General features: G+C 47.0%; 1 protein-coding gene across 6 annotated transcripts in view; it reads right to left on the bottom strand.

The window, feature by feature from the left end:
• Window positions 1-17,660, bottom strand: part of LRSAM1 (leucine rich repeat and sterile alpha motif containing 1) — a 46,072-nt gene that overhangs the window by 13,782 nt on the left and 14,630 nt on the right. For 4 of the 6 annotated variants that reach the window (XR_007478154.1, XM_033427161.2, XM_049711559.1 and 1 more), the window contains exons 11-19: window positions 15,361-15,491; window positions 11,150-11,179; window positions 10,609-10,731; window positions 10,106-10,245; window positions 9,204-9,248; window positions 7,673-7,831; window positions 7,284-7,354; window positions 1,515-1,614; window positions 52-139 (exon numbers count right to left, since the gene is read on the bottom strand). Coding sequence is in view for 5 of the 6 variants with exons in the window: in XM_033427161.2 (XP_033283052.2) it covers window positions 52-139; window positions 1,515-1,614; window positions 7,284-7,354; window positions 7,673-7,831; window positions 9,204-9,248; window positions 10,106-10,245; window positions 10,609-10,731; window positions 11,150-11,179; window positions 15,361-15,491 (887 nt within the window). In the remaining variant the exon portion in view is untranslated. The remainder of the gene's footprint in view (window positions 1-51; window positions 140-1,514; window positions 1,615-7,283; window positions 7,355-7,672; window positions 7,832-9,203; window positions 9,249-10,105; window positions 10,246-10,608; window positions 10,732-11,149; window positions 11,180-15,360; window positions 15,492-17,660) is intronic. The other 2 variants (XM_049711560.1, XM_049711561.1) reach the window with 1 other exon arrangement.

The raw sequence follows: 17,660 nt of genomic DNA, 5'->3' as shown, positions 1-17,660 counted from the left end.
CTCCCCGCGTCCCTCCTGCCCCCCTCCTGAGCCCCTGCCCCCAGGGCTCACCTCCTGCAGGATCTGGCTAATGGCTTTGTTCTGATCCATCTGTTGCCAGGACAGGATCTGCTGGAACCGCTCATCCATTTCAGCCATGCTGCCAGAAACACAGCAAATTCATGAACATTTCCTGAGCACCTGCTACGTGCCAGGCACCTTGGAGGAGACGGAGATAAACCATTTATTCATTCAACAATACTCATGGAGCGCCTGCTGGGGGCCACATCCTGGGCTTGGGGGGGGCGGGGTGGACATGGAGTTTTGTCTGAATCCCATGGCCCTGGAGGGAGGGTGACGGAGTCTCTGTCTCCAGAGCTGGGGAGATGATCTCCCGGGCCCCGTCATCCACCCCTCCACTGGAATCCTTCCTACGATGCCCCCCCTGAAGTTGCTGCCTGGCCTCTGCCCACCCACCTCCACCAACAGGGAGCTCATAACCTCCCAGGTGAGCCACTCAGGCTGAGAGAAAGCTGTCCTTCCCGGGCACTAACGTCTCACCCTCCACCCCAGTGTCTCTCACCCTGGCCGTGGACCTGCTCTCGTCGCCCTAGAGCAAGTCTAGTGACTTTGGCACAAAAATCCAAACTCTGCAAACCTAATATGTCCATACTTTGGTACAATCTTGGTTTTAAGTTTGTCTGTTTCATAATAGTAGCTGTTATTTATTGGACCCTTATGTGGCAGACAGTATGATCATTAATGCCCATTAAATCCTCCAACAACTCTAGGAGTAGGTACTGTGATTCATCCCCTTTTTTCTGATAAGAAAATTGAGGCTCAGGGAGGGAAAATAACTTGCCTAAGACTTCACAGTTAGTTATAGAAGTGGGATGTGAATCCACGACTGTCTGGCCCTAGTGCCCACGCTCCTAAAAACAAGGTCACACCAGCAGGAAGGAGGGAGACCCCTGCATCTGCTGGGACACGGGGAGGCTGGCGTGCTCCAGGTGCCCGGGGGGCGGGGAGGAGGTGGCACCTGCGCTGGAGCCACCCAGGTGGGAGGAGAAACACAAGGGCAGCCAGGGCTGTTGGTCTGTCCCTGTCTGGGGCTGCTAAGCATCGAAGGAGCTTTTCTCAACTGGCTCTGCCGGGCACTGCAGGTCCTTCAACAAAGCCACGGTGCTGGGGTGAACTTGGAAGGCCAGACCCAAAATGGCTGTCAGCATGAAGGCAGCCCCATCACCATCCCCCCTCCAGTGCACCCCACCCATGACCCACGGAGATTTATAAGTACACCATAGTCAAGAGCACACTGCCTGGGTCAAACCCGAGCTCTGTCATCGGCTAGTTGTGCTTCCTTAGGGTCCAACTAGAAAAATCACTTAGACCAGCGGTAACTTGCTCCTGACATCATGGCCCAGGGTGGGGTGGCCCGAGGCAGGAGATTCCAGTGCCAGCTCTCACCCTACGGTTCTGGGCCCTGAGCCGGCTCCCCAGAGTCCCTCACTCGGGAAGCCTCTTCCTTACCTTACCTGGAACAGGCCTGCTGGACCAGGTTCTGCCTCTGAGACTCGTAGGCCATCTGGATGAGCCGGCTGTTACAGCTCTCGGTCAGCATCTGCTGCATGGCCGCTGCAGAAACATGGGGGTGGGGTGGGGACAGGGCTGAGCAGCCACTCCTGGGGGGCCTCATGGGCGTTACCTGGGCGTCCACCTGACAGTCACCTCACAAAAAAGTCTCTCTTTTTTAAAATACAGAAGTAACTTCAGCTTGAAAGTCTGATTAGTTGTAAAACACTGAACAACATACACATAATCTTCTATAGTCTCGTCACCCAGAAGTATTATTACATTTTGATATATGTTCTTCTAGTTAATTTTTAATGCATATTGATGGATTTTTTAAAAGTTAACTGAAAGAATTAAAAGCAGGGACTTGAACAGATATTTGTGTACCCATGTTCGTAGCAACATTATCCACAATAGGCAAGAAAAGGTGGAAACAACCCAAGTGCCTATTGATGGACAAGTGGGTAAACAGAATGTGGTCTTATCCATGCAACGGAATATTAATCAGTCTTAAAAAGGAAGGAAATTCTGACATAAGCTACAACGTGGATGAACCCTGAAGACATTACGCTATGTGAAAGCCGCCAGTCACAAAAGGACAAATACTGTATGACTCCACTCACACGAAGTACCTAGAGCCGTCAGGTTCATAGAGACAGAAAGCAGAATGGTGGTCCTACAGGGTCCGGCGGAGGGGGCCGTGGGGAGTTCCTGTTTAGCGGGTACAGAGTTTCACTTTGGGATGATGAAAAAGTTCTGGAGGTGGATGGCGGTGACGGTTGCACAACAAGGTGAATGTACTTAATGCCACAGAACCGTACACTTGCAAGTGGTTAAAATGGTAAATTTTATGCTTTGTATATTTCACCATAATAAAAGAAAATTAAAATGTTATCACACTAAATATACCACTTTCTCACCTTTTACGAATGCATCCCTGTGTCAACATGCTGACGTGATGTTAATAGCTACAGAATACTACAGTGCCTGGATTACCAAAGTTTAAGATGATCCTCTGTTTCAGAGCATTCGGAGTCTTTCTGCGATTATTAAATGATACTGCTATAAATATCCTTGCTCAGATATCTTCGTGCACAACTATTTGATTATTTCCTAGAATAATTCTTAGAAGTACACAGTTTTAAGGTCATGGATGATGTATGCAAGTTACCCTTTCTGCCCTCCAGAAAGAGCCTGCTGATTCGTACTTCCTTTGGCAGCAGCACACAGGACAGCCTGCTACCATACGCCCTCTACAACTCTGGGTTACTACCCTTTCTTGCCTTTTTGTTATTTTTATTGAAATTTTTCAGTTATAAAAATAGTACATGCTCAGTTTCTAAAATAGCTAATAGGGAAGTTTGAAAAGGTGGAAAAGAAAAGATCCCTAACACTGAGCCTATTTCCAATTAGTTAATTTGATAAACATCCTTCCAGAAATGCAAACATAATCTTTCTCTTTATAAATGGTGGATGATGGTGACCTTTAAAATAGGGACATTGGAGACCTTCAAGATGGTGGAGGAGTAAGACGTGGAGATCACCTTTCTCCCCACACATACGTCAGAAATACTTCTACACGTGGAACAAATCCTACAGAACACCTACTGAACGCTGGCAGAAGACCTCAGACTTCCCAAAAGGCAAGAAACTCCCCACATACCTGGCCGTGTGGCCGACAGGGTCTTGGTGCTCCTGCTGGGTGTCAAGCCTGTGCCTCTGAGATGGGAGAGCCGAGTTCAGGACATTGGTCCACCAGAGACCTCCCAGCTCCACGTAATACCAAACGGCGAAAGCTCTCCCAGAGATCTCCATCTCAATGCTAAGAACCAGCTTCACTCAACACCAGCAAACGACAGTGCTGGACGCTCTATGCCAAACAACTAGCAAGACAGGAACACAACCCCACCCATTAGCAGAGAGGCTGTCTAAAATCATAAGGTCACACATACCCAAAACACACCACCGGATGCAGTCCTGCCCACCAGAAAGGCAAGATCCAGACTCATCCACCAGAACACAGGCACTAGTCCCCTCTACCAGGAAGCCTATACACAACCCACTGAACCAACCTTAGCCACTGGGGGCAGACACCAAAAACAACGGGAACTAGGAACCTGCAGCCTGCGAAAAGGAGACCCCAAACACAGTAAGTTTAGCAAAATGAGAAGACAGAGAAGCACACAGTAGATGAAGGAGCAAGGTAAAAACCCACCAGACCAAACAAATGAAGAGGAAATAGGCAGTCTACCTGAAAAAGAATTCAGAGTAATGATAGTAAAGATGATCCAAAATCTTGGAAACAAAATGGAGAAAATACAAGAAATGTTTAACAAGGACCTAGAAGAACTAAACAGCAAACAAACAATGATGAACAACACAATAAATGAAATTAAAAATTCTCTAGAAGGAATCAATAGCAGAATAACTGAGGCAGAAGAACGGATAAGTGACCTGAAAGATAAAATAGTGGAAATAACTACTGCAGAGCAGAATAAAGAAAAAAGAATGAAAAGAATTGAGGACAATCTTAGAGAACTCTGGGACAACATAAAACGCACCAACATTCGAATTATAGGGGTCCCAGAGAAGAAGAGAAAAAGGGACTGAGAAAATATCCAAAGAGATTATAGTTGAAAACTTCCCTAATATGGGGAAGGAAATAGTCAATCAAGTCCAGGAAGCACAGAGAGTCCCATACAGGATAAGTCCAAGGAGAAACACACCAAGACACATACTAATTAAACTATCAAAAAATAACTACAAAGAAAAAATATTAAAAGCAGCATTTAAGAATTGTAAAAAATACAAGCACATGGAGGCTAAACAATACACTACTTAATAACCAAGAGATCACTGAAGAAATCAAAAATTGCCTAGAAACAAACGACAATGAAAACACGATGACCCAAAACCTATGGGATGCAGCAAAAGCAGTTCTAAAAGGGAAGTTTATAGCAATACAATCCTACCTCAAGAAACAACACCTCAAACAACCTAACCTTACACCTAAAGCAATTAGAGAAAGAAGAACAAAAAAACCCCAAGTTAGCAGGAGGAAAGAAAGCATAAAGATCAGATCAGAAATAAATGGAAAAGAAATGAAGGTAAACGATAGCAAAGATCAATAAAACTAAAAGCTGGTTCTTTGAGAAGATAAACACAATTGGTAAACCATTAGCAGACTCATCAAGAAAAAAATGGAGAAGACTCAAATCAATAGAATTAGAAAAAAAAGAAGTAACAACTGACACTGAAGAAATACAAAGGATCATGAGAGATTACTACAAGCAACTATATGCCAATAAAATGGACAACCTGGAACAAATGGACAAATTCTTAGAAAAGCACAATCTTCTGAGACTGAACCAGGAAGAAACAGATAATACAAACAGACCAATCACAAGCACTGAAATTGAGACTGTGATTAAAAATCTTCCAACAAACAAAAGCCCAGGACCAGATGGCTTCACAGGCAAATTCTATCAAACATTTAGAGAAGAGCTAACACCTATCCTTCTCAAACTCTTCCAAAATATAGCAGAGGGAGGAACACTTCCAAACTCATTCTACAAGGCCACCATCACCCTGATACCAAAACCAGACAGATGTCACAAAGAAAGAAAACTACAGGCCAATATCACTGTTGAACATAGATGCAAAAATCCTCAACAAAATACTAGCAAACAGAATCCAACAGCACGTTAAAAGGATCATACACTATGATCAAGTGGGGCTTATTCCAGGAATGCAAGGATTCTTCAGTATATGCAAATCAATCAATGTGATAAACCATATTAACAAACTGAAGGAGAAAAACCGTATGATCATCTCAATAGATGCAGAAAAAGCTTTCAACAAAATTCAACACCCATTTATGATAAAAACCCTCCAGAAAGTAGGCATAGAGGGAACTTACCTCAACATAATAAAGGCCATATATGACAAACCCACAGCCAACATCATTCTCAATGGTGAAAAACTGAAACCATTTCCACTAAGATCAGGAACACGACAAGGTTGTCCACTCTCACCACTATTATTCAACATAGTTTTGGAAGTTTTAGCCACAGCAGTCAGAGAAGAAAAATAAAAGGAATCCAAATTGGAAAAGAAGTAAAGCTGTCACTGTTTGCAGATGACATGATACTATACATAGAGAATCCCAAAGATGCTACAGGAAAACTACTAGAGCTAATCAATGAGTCTGGTGAGGTTGCAGGATACAAAATTAATGCACAGAAATCTCTGGCATTCCTATACACCAACAACAAAAAATCAGAAAGAGAAATTAAGGAAACACTCCCATTTACCATTGCAACAAAAAGAATAAAATACCTAGGAATAAACCTACCTAAGGAGAAAAAAGACCTGTATGCAGAAACTATAAGACACTGATGAAAGAAATTAAAGATGATACAAACAGATGGAGAGATATACCATGTTCTTGGATTGGAAGAATCAACATTGTGAAAATAACTAAACTTTTTGTTTTGCGGTACGTGGGCCTCTCACTGTTGTGGCCTCTCCCGTTGCAGAGCACAGGTTCCGGACGCGCAGGCTCAGCGGCCATGGCTCATGGGCCCAGCCGCTCCGCGGCATGTGGGATCTTCCCGGACTGGGGCACGAACCCGTGCCCACTGCATCGGCAGGCGGACTCTCAACCACTGCACCACCAGGGAAGCCCTGGAAGCTACTTTCTAACAATTTGCCATGTAACCCAGATTCCTATAACCTGGCCTGTAACTTTGTTTTAGCTCATGTGGGAGCTTTCTTTTCAAAGTATGTTTAAATCCTCCTGATTTTTTCCCACCCCTGCACTAATCCTTTAAGGGAGATCAGCTCGGTGCTTTGTGACCACCTAGAGGGGTGGGATAGGGAGGGTGGGAGGGAGACGCAAGAGGGAGGAGATATGGGGATATATGTATAGCTGATTCACTTTGTTATAAAGCAGAAACTAACACCATTGTAAAGCAATTATACTCCAATAAAGATGTTAAAAAAATAATAAAATAGGGACATTAATGATATGATACCTCATCAGGAGGTAGTAGGATGAAATGGTGTATGGAAAGTGTTGGACCACTGCCTGGTACACAGTGAACCTCGGCTAAAGGTGCACACAATACCCCATTCTATCACTCAGGCTCTGAAGAATGGGGTGATCCAAAAAGAATCATTCCTTATTTTAAATAACAACGAGGAACTGCCTCCTTGCCTTCCCTGCCACGTGGCTTGATGTTCTCAGGATCAGATGGGGAGACCTCCCTCTTGTTTGTGCGGACAGTGTGGTGCCCCAGGACCACTCAGGGAGCGACAGGAAGGCAAGTTCCCAGGGGCTCGAGAGGCCACCGCAGCCCTTGAGGAGAGCAGCCCTAACAGCCAAGCTTTGTGAACAGCTCACTTTGCGCCAGCATGATCTTATTGACCCTCATAATGACCCCACGAGGCAGATAATTACCTTTCTCCCCATTTTACAGACATGAAAACTGAGAGGGACCAGTAATGCCCCTTAGGTCATACGGCTTGTGCCTGAGCTGGGATTCTGAATCCAAGTTCAGCTGACCTCAGAGCCCATGCTCCATGATGGGACTTGACCGTCCCTCTAGAGGGGTAACACTCAGCGCCCTCTATATGTGACCAAAAGGGGGATGGCTGTCTCCTCCTGCCCCTCAGTTGGCCACGCTCTGCTCCCAGGACCCTGCCCTGCCCTACCCCACCCTGAGACTCACAGGCAATCTCACGGCGCCGGAGGTTCTCTGTCTCCTCCTGGGTTATAGACATCAACTGTTCCATTCTTATTCTAGAAAAAGATCGATCCATCAGCAAATGTATCAGTAACATTTCCAACAGGGAATCCCATCAGATGAACACCACCTCCTTCAAGAAGTCCTCCCAGATGTGAGAACTTAGGCATACTCTGAACGCCCACGGCATCATGTGCCTCCACCGGGGCCCTGTTAACTTTAAGAGTTTCTTGCGTAAAAAGATAAACATTCCCTTAGAAAAATGGGCCAAGGATACAAACAGCCAATTCACTGATGCTTAAATAAAAGTGACCAAAGAACGTACGGAAAGATTCTTAACACCACTGATAATGAAAGAAGTAAAATCTTTTCACCTATCGGGTTGGCTGAGATTAAAAAAACCGATAACCACTGGTGATGGCAGTGAAGGTGGAGAAGTGGGTACTTCATATACCGCTGAGAGGAGTGTAAACTGGTAAAATGTTCTTGGAAGGCAGTCTGGCAATACTATCAAAGTGTTCTTCGAATATTTCCTTCAAAAACATTCACATAAGTGCATAAGGGTATATCTAGAAGATGTTTACAGTAATATATATTGTTTGTGATTATGAAACGCCAGAAACCGCTTAAGTGTTCAGAGGGCTAATTACGTAAATTATGATATAATGATATAGTGGAATTCGCTACAGCTAGTACAAATAATAAGGTTTTGGGCATGGAAATACATCTGTGATATAAGTGAAAATTTAAAAAGTAATGGCATGTATGTATGTGCATGTTGCTTGTGTGTACACTTTTTGCCCCCCACACCACACTGGCACAGTAGCTGGGAGGGGGACAGCATCCTTTAATGTTTCTCGCAGGGTCTGACTTTATTGGAAGCAGCCATGTACCGTCTGAGCACTCCTGCCTCCTGCCCAGGCCCACAGGCTGCTCAGGGGAAGGCCGTATCTGGTACGCATCCCTGGACCCTAGGCATAGCCCAGGCCTAGCCCAGGCCTAGCCCAGAGAGGGCACTCAGCCAGCGTGCTGAATAAGCGATGCCACCGGCCACAGCTCAGCTCAGCCTAGACCAGCCTGGTTGCCACCGCTCCCGGCTGAAGTGGACAGGGTGGTGGGGTTACACTGCAACTCCATGGGAGTCCCCTGCAGGAGGCCTGCACAGGCAGCCAGGAGCCAGGAAGGCTGGGCCCACGGGGAGGGGAGGCTCCCGCAGAGCACAGCAGCCAGGTCCACACTGATAGTCTAGGGTCCCTGAGAACCAGGAGGGATTCACATTAATACCCAGGGAATGGGGGGTAGGGGCTGTCCCTCCATTTCTAATCACTAAGGTGGGCACCTCAGTGCAGTCGATTTGAAATATGCAGAAAACACAAAGGGGAAAAAACAAGGTCACCACCTCCAATTCCTGCCTCTCAAAAATGTTCAATATCCTTTTGCTTTCTGAGCACAGATACAGGCAGAGTGTCTTTAAGAAATGATATAGTGTAGACACCACTTTTCCACTTAGCAATATGGTGTATTTCCCTTAATAAGGAATGTTCTTCTATAAGATATTTAATGGCTACAGATTATTCCTCTGTACATAATTTACGTAACCAAGTTTTTCTTCCCAGAAATGTGGACTTTTTTCTATTTTTTTATTCTAAAAACATAGTAGGACATTATATATACATTCTTATTCACGTCTCTGAATTTTTCTCAGGAGTGTCTATGTATTTTAACAAACTTGAAGGCAGCGATTCTTTCTAATTCAATACTTCCTGAGGAGGTGAATCTCCTCCTAGCTTTAGGAAAACTTTCTGGCATAATCCTTGAGAATCACAAGACCTTCTCTCCCCAGAGCCATGCATCCCCAGGAAGGAAGGCAGCGCCCAAAAAACCCCACTAGAGCAGAACACTTACCTTTCATTTTCCAGCGACTTCAGAATCTCAGAACTTTTCTTTTGCCTGTGGAGGAAACCATGAAAAGCCTGTAGTCACCAGCAGGCCCATTTCCAAAAGAATGGCTCAGGGGGGGCTTAGGCCCCGACCACTTAGGGCCTCTGTGTTCTCAGGCTAATTCCTCAACCACTCCAAACCCCAGCTCCTCATCTGTGAAATGGGAATAATAATTTTTTAAAACTTCATGGACTGTTGGTAACGAGTGAATGAGAAAATAAAAAGTGCCTGGCATGTAACAAGCCCTCAACAGATGGCAGCTTTCACGGGCGCCCTTGGTGGTGAGCGCACTGTGCACGGCAGGCTGGCCAGCTCCCTCCGGCTCTGCATAACTGCGGGCGAGGGAGGAGAAAGAGACTCAGAGGATAGTGGAAAGGGAGGCTGGAAGCAATGGGGGGTGGTGGTGGTGGAAGCCTGTTTCTGAAGTCTTTCCCCAAGAGACCCCCAACTAACCCTTCTCGGGCTCCGTGCGACCTCTATCTGACCTGCTCCCTGCAGCTCTTGCCTTGGGCAGGATCTGTGTTAAAGCCAATCTCCCTATAGGGCAAATGGCTGTCCTCAGTGTGACTGGTGACCTGGAACCCGAAATGTTGGCACAGGACGTGATTTTGACTTGTTAAACCTACCCATTTTACAGATAGGAAACTTGGGAGGCAAAGCTCCAATCAGTAGCAGCCCCAAAACAAGAGGCAAACCTGGTCATGCCCAGATCACCTTCTTTTTAAGCTGGTGTGAATTGCAGCACCGAGACCTTGGGCAGAATCAGAGACCGTGAGGGAGAAATGCACCTCTATCCTGAGCTCCTCAAAGGGTATCAGGTGGGGGAAGGTCTCTGGGCCTGGGGGCCGGGTGGATGGGAGCCAGACCTCTGATTCTCCTGCAGGAGCTTCTGGATCCGGTTGGAGATGTTCTGCTCTGTCTGCTTCAGCTGCTCCTGCAGCCGCTGCCGCTCTGCGTCCAGGTAGCGCTGGCGCTCGCTCAGGCCCTGCTCCAGCCGGGACTGCTCCTGCGGCAGGACAGGCAGAGGTCCCGAGTCAGTGGGGGGACCACCTACCCACCCCCAGACGCCACAGGGCAGCCAGGGGCCCTGGCCTGGGATGCGGAGACTAGGTTTCCTGTCTCTGTCCCGCCAGCCCTTTCCACATGACCTTGGACCAGATGTGTCTCTAGGCCTCAGGGTGTCCAGGCACCGGAGCAGGCTGGATGAGATAATCTGTATGGACAACCCCACCACCACCCCATGTCCTGGAGGGGGAAGTGAGAGAGCTCACTCCCACTGCCTTCCCACATCAGAGGGACCTCAGCCTGAGTCAGGAGGCCCCTGGCAGAGGGAGCAGACAGGCCTGACTCCACTTAGCCGCTCACAAACCTCCTTGACCGTCTGAAGGATCTCATCCTTCTGGCTGTTGCTCTGCTGAAGGAGCTGGGCGTGCTCTCGCTGCCCGAGTTCCAGGCGCCGTTCGAACTCGAGTTTCTCCAGCATCTTTTGTTCCTGGAAGAACGTAGATCCTGGTGAGTACTGGCACAGGCTCTGTGGGTGTTAGGACATGACAGCAGGGGGAATCCACCCCCCAACTCTGAACGGTACAGGCAACAGGTCTGAACACTGAGCCTCGCCCCCGCAGGGCCCGACTGTAATAAAATGGGCTCTTCACTGGCACGGGCTAGTGGTTTAGAGCCTGGGGTTGGGCTCAACCTCTCCAAGCCTCAGTCTTCTCATCTGTCAAGTGGAGACACCCTCCCAGCCACCGAGGCTGCGTGAGACTGTGGTGAGGCAACGTATGTAAGGGTAACAGTTACTTTACTCTCTAATTTAGAGCCAGGAAGAACTTGTTTCCTCTAAATCTTTTATAATAGTTGAGATGTTTAATGAGAAGAAAAGTGACAGAGGACAAAAGGCATTTTCTTACCTTCCTCTTCTCATAGTCTGAGAACCTATTCTGGGAGGAAAAAAAGAGTGGGGTCAAGAGAAGGTGGACAGCAGCGGTTCTCGCTGGACAGAGTCCCCGGGGCAGCCTGACACCACTCAGATTTGCAGGCACATCCAGACGACTGCATCAGAGGGCTGGGGTGGGTGGGATGAGGGGGAGGGTTGTTTGATAAAGGGTTCCAGATGGTTTTGGTGGACACGAGGGTTGAGAACCACTGGGCTTGGCCCACTGTAGGAAGGTGTTCAAGGCAGTTCTGTTGATGCAGCACTGAGAAGGCATAGTGCTCCGAAAAAAAGACCAAGAATGGGTATCTGATTCCCTTGTATGTCTGCACAACACACCTGCAAGTACCCAGCTCCAGCCACCAAAACACTTACAAATGCCCAGAGGCATGTGCTCAAGTTCCTGTGGAATTGTTCAAAGAGTGAAAGCACTGAAAATAACTCAAATGTCCATCAAAATGCGATTACTTCAATAAGTCGTGGTTCATCCACACAATGATTACACAACTGTCAAACGATGGGGCGAATGAGGGTGTAGCTAGAGCAGGATGTCTGCCATCTTTCACTGTGTGGGCAGCATGGTTCCACTCTTGTAAAAACACCACCATCAAGACTCCAGTCTGAGCTTTGTGGTTGTTGAGACAAAAGCTACAAAGGAGGTTCATTAATCAGCTCATGGCGACTCCTCCAGTGGGTGGGACTGCAGGGTAGGAGGGGCGACATTCACTTCATCTATTTCTGTATTGTTTAGATTTACAACAAGGAGTGTGAACTAGTTTTGTAATCAAACGTCAGCACGCGCACATTTTTTTTTTTTTTAAGAGGCCCTTCTATTTAGTCATCTGGCTCTGAGACCAGGATCAGCGTCTGTCTGAGCTGTAAAAGCAGCATCCTATAAAGAAATAAAAAATTTTCCTCCTATCTCAGCACAGGAAAAATCTTAAGTTAATCTTTAATTATACTAATAACATCTGAATATATTCTCCTTGTAAAAAGCCCATGCATATAAAAGTACCCATTGGGACTTCCCGGTGGTGCAGTGGTTAAGAATCCGCCTGCCAAGGCAGGGGACACGGGTTCGAGTCCTGGTCCGGGAAGATCCCACAGGCCACGGAGCAAGTAAGCCCGTGAGCCACAACTACTGAGCCTGCGCTCTACAGCCCGCAAGCCACAGCTACCGAAGCCCGCACACCTAGAGCCCGTGCTCCACAACAAGAGAAGCCCCTGCAATGAGAAGCCTGCACACTGCAACGAAGGGTAGCCCCCGCTCGTGTCAACTAGGGAAAGCCCGCGAACAGCAACGAAGACCCAACGCAGCCAAAATAAATAAATAAATTTATAAAAAATAAAAAAATAAGAAGTGCCCATTGACCACTCCTGGGCCTAATCCTGATTCCCGCCCAACCCCCCTCCATGCTCCCCACCCCCCGCCCCCACGTAAACATCATTATCAGACCCAACCCCATGCAGCTACTTACGTACAACTTGTGCCTTTGGAAAAATATATTTGTATGTGTGTGCATATATATATAAACATTTTTTAATGAAGATATAATTTACATACTGTAAAATCCATCCTTTGGAAGAAATGTACAGTTCTATGAGTTTTGACAATTGCATACAGTATCGTAATCATCACTACCATCAAGATGTAGACCAGTCCCATAACCCCCTAAATTCCCTTGTGCCCCTGTCATCAAACCCTCCTCTTATTCCCAGTCACCGGCAATTACTGATCTGTTTTCTTATGTATTTGAACCTCCTTTTAAAACATAAAAATGGAAATATATTATTGAATATTTTCATTGTGTTCAAGTTGTCCTTTTCACTTGTCCACCTGTCCTGTGACACAAGTCTGAACAGATCCTTCTCACCGTATGAATAGGACATGTCAGTTCAGCCTCTTCCCACTGATGGACATCTCGGGGGCGGCCAATACTTCACCACCATAAGTAAGGCTGCAACAAACATCCCTCCGAGTGTCTCTTTGTGCAAGTGTTTCTCTGGGGTATATACTGAGAAATGGAACTTTGGATTGTGGGCTGTGCCCATCTGAAGTGTTGACATATTTTGTCAAGTTATCTTCAACAGTGGGGAGACTGATTTCCATTCCCAAGACCAATTTATGGGGTCACTGCTTCCCCACACTCTGGCTAACAGAAATTATCATAGCGAAATCTGTGCCAGTCTGAGGAGGAAAACGGCATTTCATTGTTTTAATTTACCTGTTCCTAACTACTAGTGAAGCTGGGCATTTTTTCATACTTACTGATCATTTGTACTATTTTATTCTGTAAAGTACCTATTGATATATCTTCGGTCTATTTTTTCTCTTAGGATGGTTTATCTGTTTCATATTGATTCCAGAGTTCTTTGTATGTTCAGTCTGCTAATCCTTCATCAGAAATATACGTTGTAAATACTTTGAGAGCATAAATTGACACAATTTTCCTGGACAGTAATCTCCTCCCTCTCGAATTCTCACTGAGCTGTCAGAGGAAACGTAACCCTACGAAAGCCTTCACAGCAGTTCTGGAATACGGGGGAGGGTGGCATCAGGGAACCAGAGAATAATAAAAAAAAAAAAATCAGTGGAAGATATGAAGCCAAACTGGCTACAGCTGGTGCTCCCCTTCCCAGCCATCGGAGGCCCAGGTTTTTGGGCCTCCGGGAGTGGGGGGGGAGCAGACAGGTGGGGGGCAGAGGCAGTTTCTGAGCTTCCTCCTCCATTCCTGACCTACGCTAGTTCACCCCCAGGGACCCGGGAGGGCCACTGTCCCGAAGCTTTATCCAGCAGGGAAACACACAATAAACAAATCCTCTTCCATGTAATTCTCCTTGTAATTTAGAGCTGTGATTGTAAGGCAGCAGGGCCCTAGGCTACCTTCCCAGGACAGATTCTGCCCCCACCCCCCACCCCGGTCCATAATGTCCTCCACCTGCCACTTGTCTGTAGAGAAACTTTAGCCAAAGAAGAAACTTAACCAGAGAAATGAGAAATTACAGAAGCAAAGGAAAACAGTCAGCAAGGCAAAATAATAGTTTAGCCATTAAACAAAGCCAAGGACCTTTAGCTCCTCCTCAAGGGCGATAGATAACATTCTGAGCCTCCTCCTTTGAGCTGTTTTGCAGATACTGAAACCGCCACAGGTGGAAGAAATTAACTACATGATGACCAGACTGTAGCCATAACAAATTGCTCCATCTCACACAATTCCAAGAATTAATCCCAAGGAAATGGAAACAAACTGACCCTGGAGTTAAAGATTAACTGTACCTAAAACAATCTCTTTGATGCGGTTCAGGCCACCACCTAACCAACTTCAAGATGACTGTCAGGGGCTTCCCTGGTGGCGCAGTGGTTGAGAGTCCGCCTGCCCATGCAGGGGATGCGGGTTCGTGCCCCGGTCTGGGAGGATCCCACATGCTGCGGAGCGGCTGGGCCCCTGAGCCACGGCCGCTGAGCCTGCACGTCCGGAGCCTGTGCTCCGCAACGGGAGAGGCCCACGTACCGCCAAAAAAAAAAAAAGAAAGATGACCGTCAGAGCTGACAATTCTGTTCTGCACTTAGCCCCCTCCTTCTGCCTATACACCCCTGAAACTCCCCTTTAAAAGCTCTTGCCCCCTGACAGTGGAGAGTTGGTTCCTTGGGACACGAATCCACCTTCCTCCCAGGATTGCCACCTTCCCCAATACAGCTATCTTTCCTTTTACCCAACACCTGTCTCTCAGTATTGGATTCCTGAACAACGAGCAGCTGAACCTGAGTTCAGCAACACATGCCCCCAAGGAAATGCACGGGGCATTCTGAGAACATGCACAGACCTGAACTGGGCTGCTGTGTCAGGGACGGCTTACTCAGAGGACGTGCTGTTTCAACTAGGAACTGAAGGAGGAGACTGAGTTATTGGGAGAAGGTGAGTGGGGAGAATTCCAGCAGAGGGGTTCCACGGCCCCGAGGAGTTCAGGGACAGAGAGGAGCACAGCAAGGCTGTTGCTGGTGAGCTAGTGGGGTGAGGCCACCTAGGAAGCCTTGTGAAAGCTTCTAAGCACACGGGTTTGAAAGGAGGTGAGTTCTAATTTGATAGAAGACTCTGGGGGCTGACGCTCTGAACATCTCCCCTGTGCCCAGAGGGCCTGCGTACTCCCTGCCCCAACGCCACACGCCAGCACTTAGGTGCGCCTTACCTGCCAGTCTATTTCCTCGCTAGAGAACCTGTCCGTGGGCCCACTGGGGCTGTCCCGGGAGTTCTCGGCTCCATCTTGCTCCAGGACTGGCAGCAGGTATTGAGAAGGGGGGTAGTATTCCAGCCCGGACGCTGCAAGAGACGGACACCAGCTGACCAGCAGGGAGGAGACAACCTCGGAGCCCCGGACATTCCGCTCCTGCCACTCTCACCCACCACCCGACCCCTGCCAGCATCCTGTCCCACTCCTACCTCAGTCCACTGCGCCTCTCTGCTAGACGCTGAGCCCTCCAACACTGCTCACAGGCCTAACGCTTGGGCCTTAAATGCGGCAAGAGCTCAATAAGCATCAGCTGAGTGAATAAATACCGCCCCTCCCCCCACCTGCCTCGTTACCATCCAAGTGAGAATGAGGTGATGGAAAAAGCCTGAACTTAATAAAGAAGCCTGGGTCCAAGACCCAGCTTCACCCATAATTTCTTGTGTATGGGCAAGATGCTTGCCTTCTCTGGCCCTGTGTAGTGTCCTCCTGCGTCATCTGAAAGGATTCATAATCTTTGCCCATTCTGCCTAAATCGTGCTGATTTGTAGGTGCTCTCTACATACTGTAGTTAATAACCTTGGGTCTATAATATATGCTGCAACTATCTTCTTCCAGTTGGTAACTTGTCTTTTAACTTTGATGATAGTATCCTTTTGAGGTAAAGTTGTTTAGATTTTAATGTAGTCAGTCACCTTTTTTCCCCTACCAAAGGCTATAAATAGGCAATTCACAAGAAATACAAAAAATGGGCAGTAGACATGTGAAAAAAAATTCAAATAATCAAGGAAATTACATTAAAATAATAATAGGCTCTCTTGTTTACCCATCAGATTAGAAGACTTAAAGATCTCACCAAGCATTAGCCAGGTTGTGGGGAAGAAGAGTCGTCTCAGATACTCCTCATGGAATGTAAACTGATGAAACCTCTTCAGAGGCAACATAGAGTTGTGATTGTAACGCAGCAGGGCCCTAGGGTACCTTCCCAGGTACCCTTGTCCCGCCTTCACCTACCAACCCTACTATTGCCTGCCAGGGAGGTGTGGGGTAAAACATTCATTCCAGGGGAAAACTCGAAATAACTTCCATACATAAGTGATGGGGCTCCGCCATGTGAAATACTCTACAGCAGTTTACAGCAAGGCACATCCACACATTCTGGGATGGGAAAAGGCCCAAGACCTATTCTTGAGTGAAGAAAGCAGGGCACAGAATCACCTAGTGTGACGCCTTCTGTGGGGTTTTTTCTTTTATGTTTTTAAAAGAGTGAAACCAACAATTTTACGTACATACGTACACCTGCTACACAGTTTAAATAAGTTGAAGGATTTTTTTTTTTCCGGTTGCACTGCTTGGCTTGTGGGATCTTGGTTCCCCGAGCAGGGAATGAACCCAGGCCCCAGCAGTGAAAGCGCCAAGTCCTAACCACTGGACCGCCAGGGAAGTCCCCGGGCTATTTTTTAAACTGTATAGTCGGTATACATATGTTCACTGCTCTATTCCTTACGTCTTTTGTACACCTACTATTGCATAACTTTAAAAGCTTTTAAAATAAATGGTTTGGTCTAGCTCGACCATTGGCCGGGGTACCCATTGCAATCACCTGCTGCTCAAAGATTAATTGGGTAGATACGTGGCCTGATTCGCTGTAGTGGGATGCATGTGTAACTTCTCCTTCCTTTTTAACTGCAGTATAACATACACACAGAAATGAACACAAAATCTTCATGAACAGCTTGATGAATGTTTAAAAGTGAACACACTCCAGAAGTAGGCATCAGGGTTGGTTCAGAGCTCAGGTGCTGATAAAAGTGCATGTTCCTTTGCGTCTGGCTTCTCTCACTCCCCGTGTGTCCGTGAGCTCAGCCAGCTTGTTGAGCACAGCCGCAGCTTGTTCTTTCTGGTTGCTGTGTGGTGCTCATTTGTGAGTATAAAACAGCTTACCACTCTGCTACATTACGAATAGTCCTGCTATGAGTGTTTCCATACGTAGCTTTGGGTATTTGTTCACACGCATTTCTCTCTTGGGCACCTACCGAGGTGTGGAGCCAATGGGTCATAGGGTATTTGAACGTTCAGCTTGAGTAGATACTGACAATAACTTTCTGAAGTCTTTTCGGGTTCACGCTCCCACCGGCAGAGCATGGAAGCTCCAGCTGCTCCGCATCTTCCCAATTCTTGGTATTGACAGATTAACTCTGGCCGTGTTAGCGGGTGTCTTAGGGTTTAAGTATTTCTTTGCAGTCTTTTTAAAAAAAATT

This window comes from Orcinus orca, chromosome 6 (genome assembly GCF_937001465.1).
Source record: "Orcinus orca chromosome 6, mOrcOrc1.1, whole genome shotgun sequence".
Classification (NCBI taxonomy): domain Eukaryota; kingdom Metazoa; phylum Chordata; class Mammalia; order Artiodactyla; family Delphinidae; genus Orcinus; species Orcinus orca.
The sequence above is the reverse complement of the archived record's forward strand: the minus strand, read 5'-3'. Positions and strand labels throughout refer to the sequence as shown.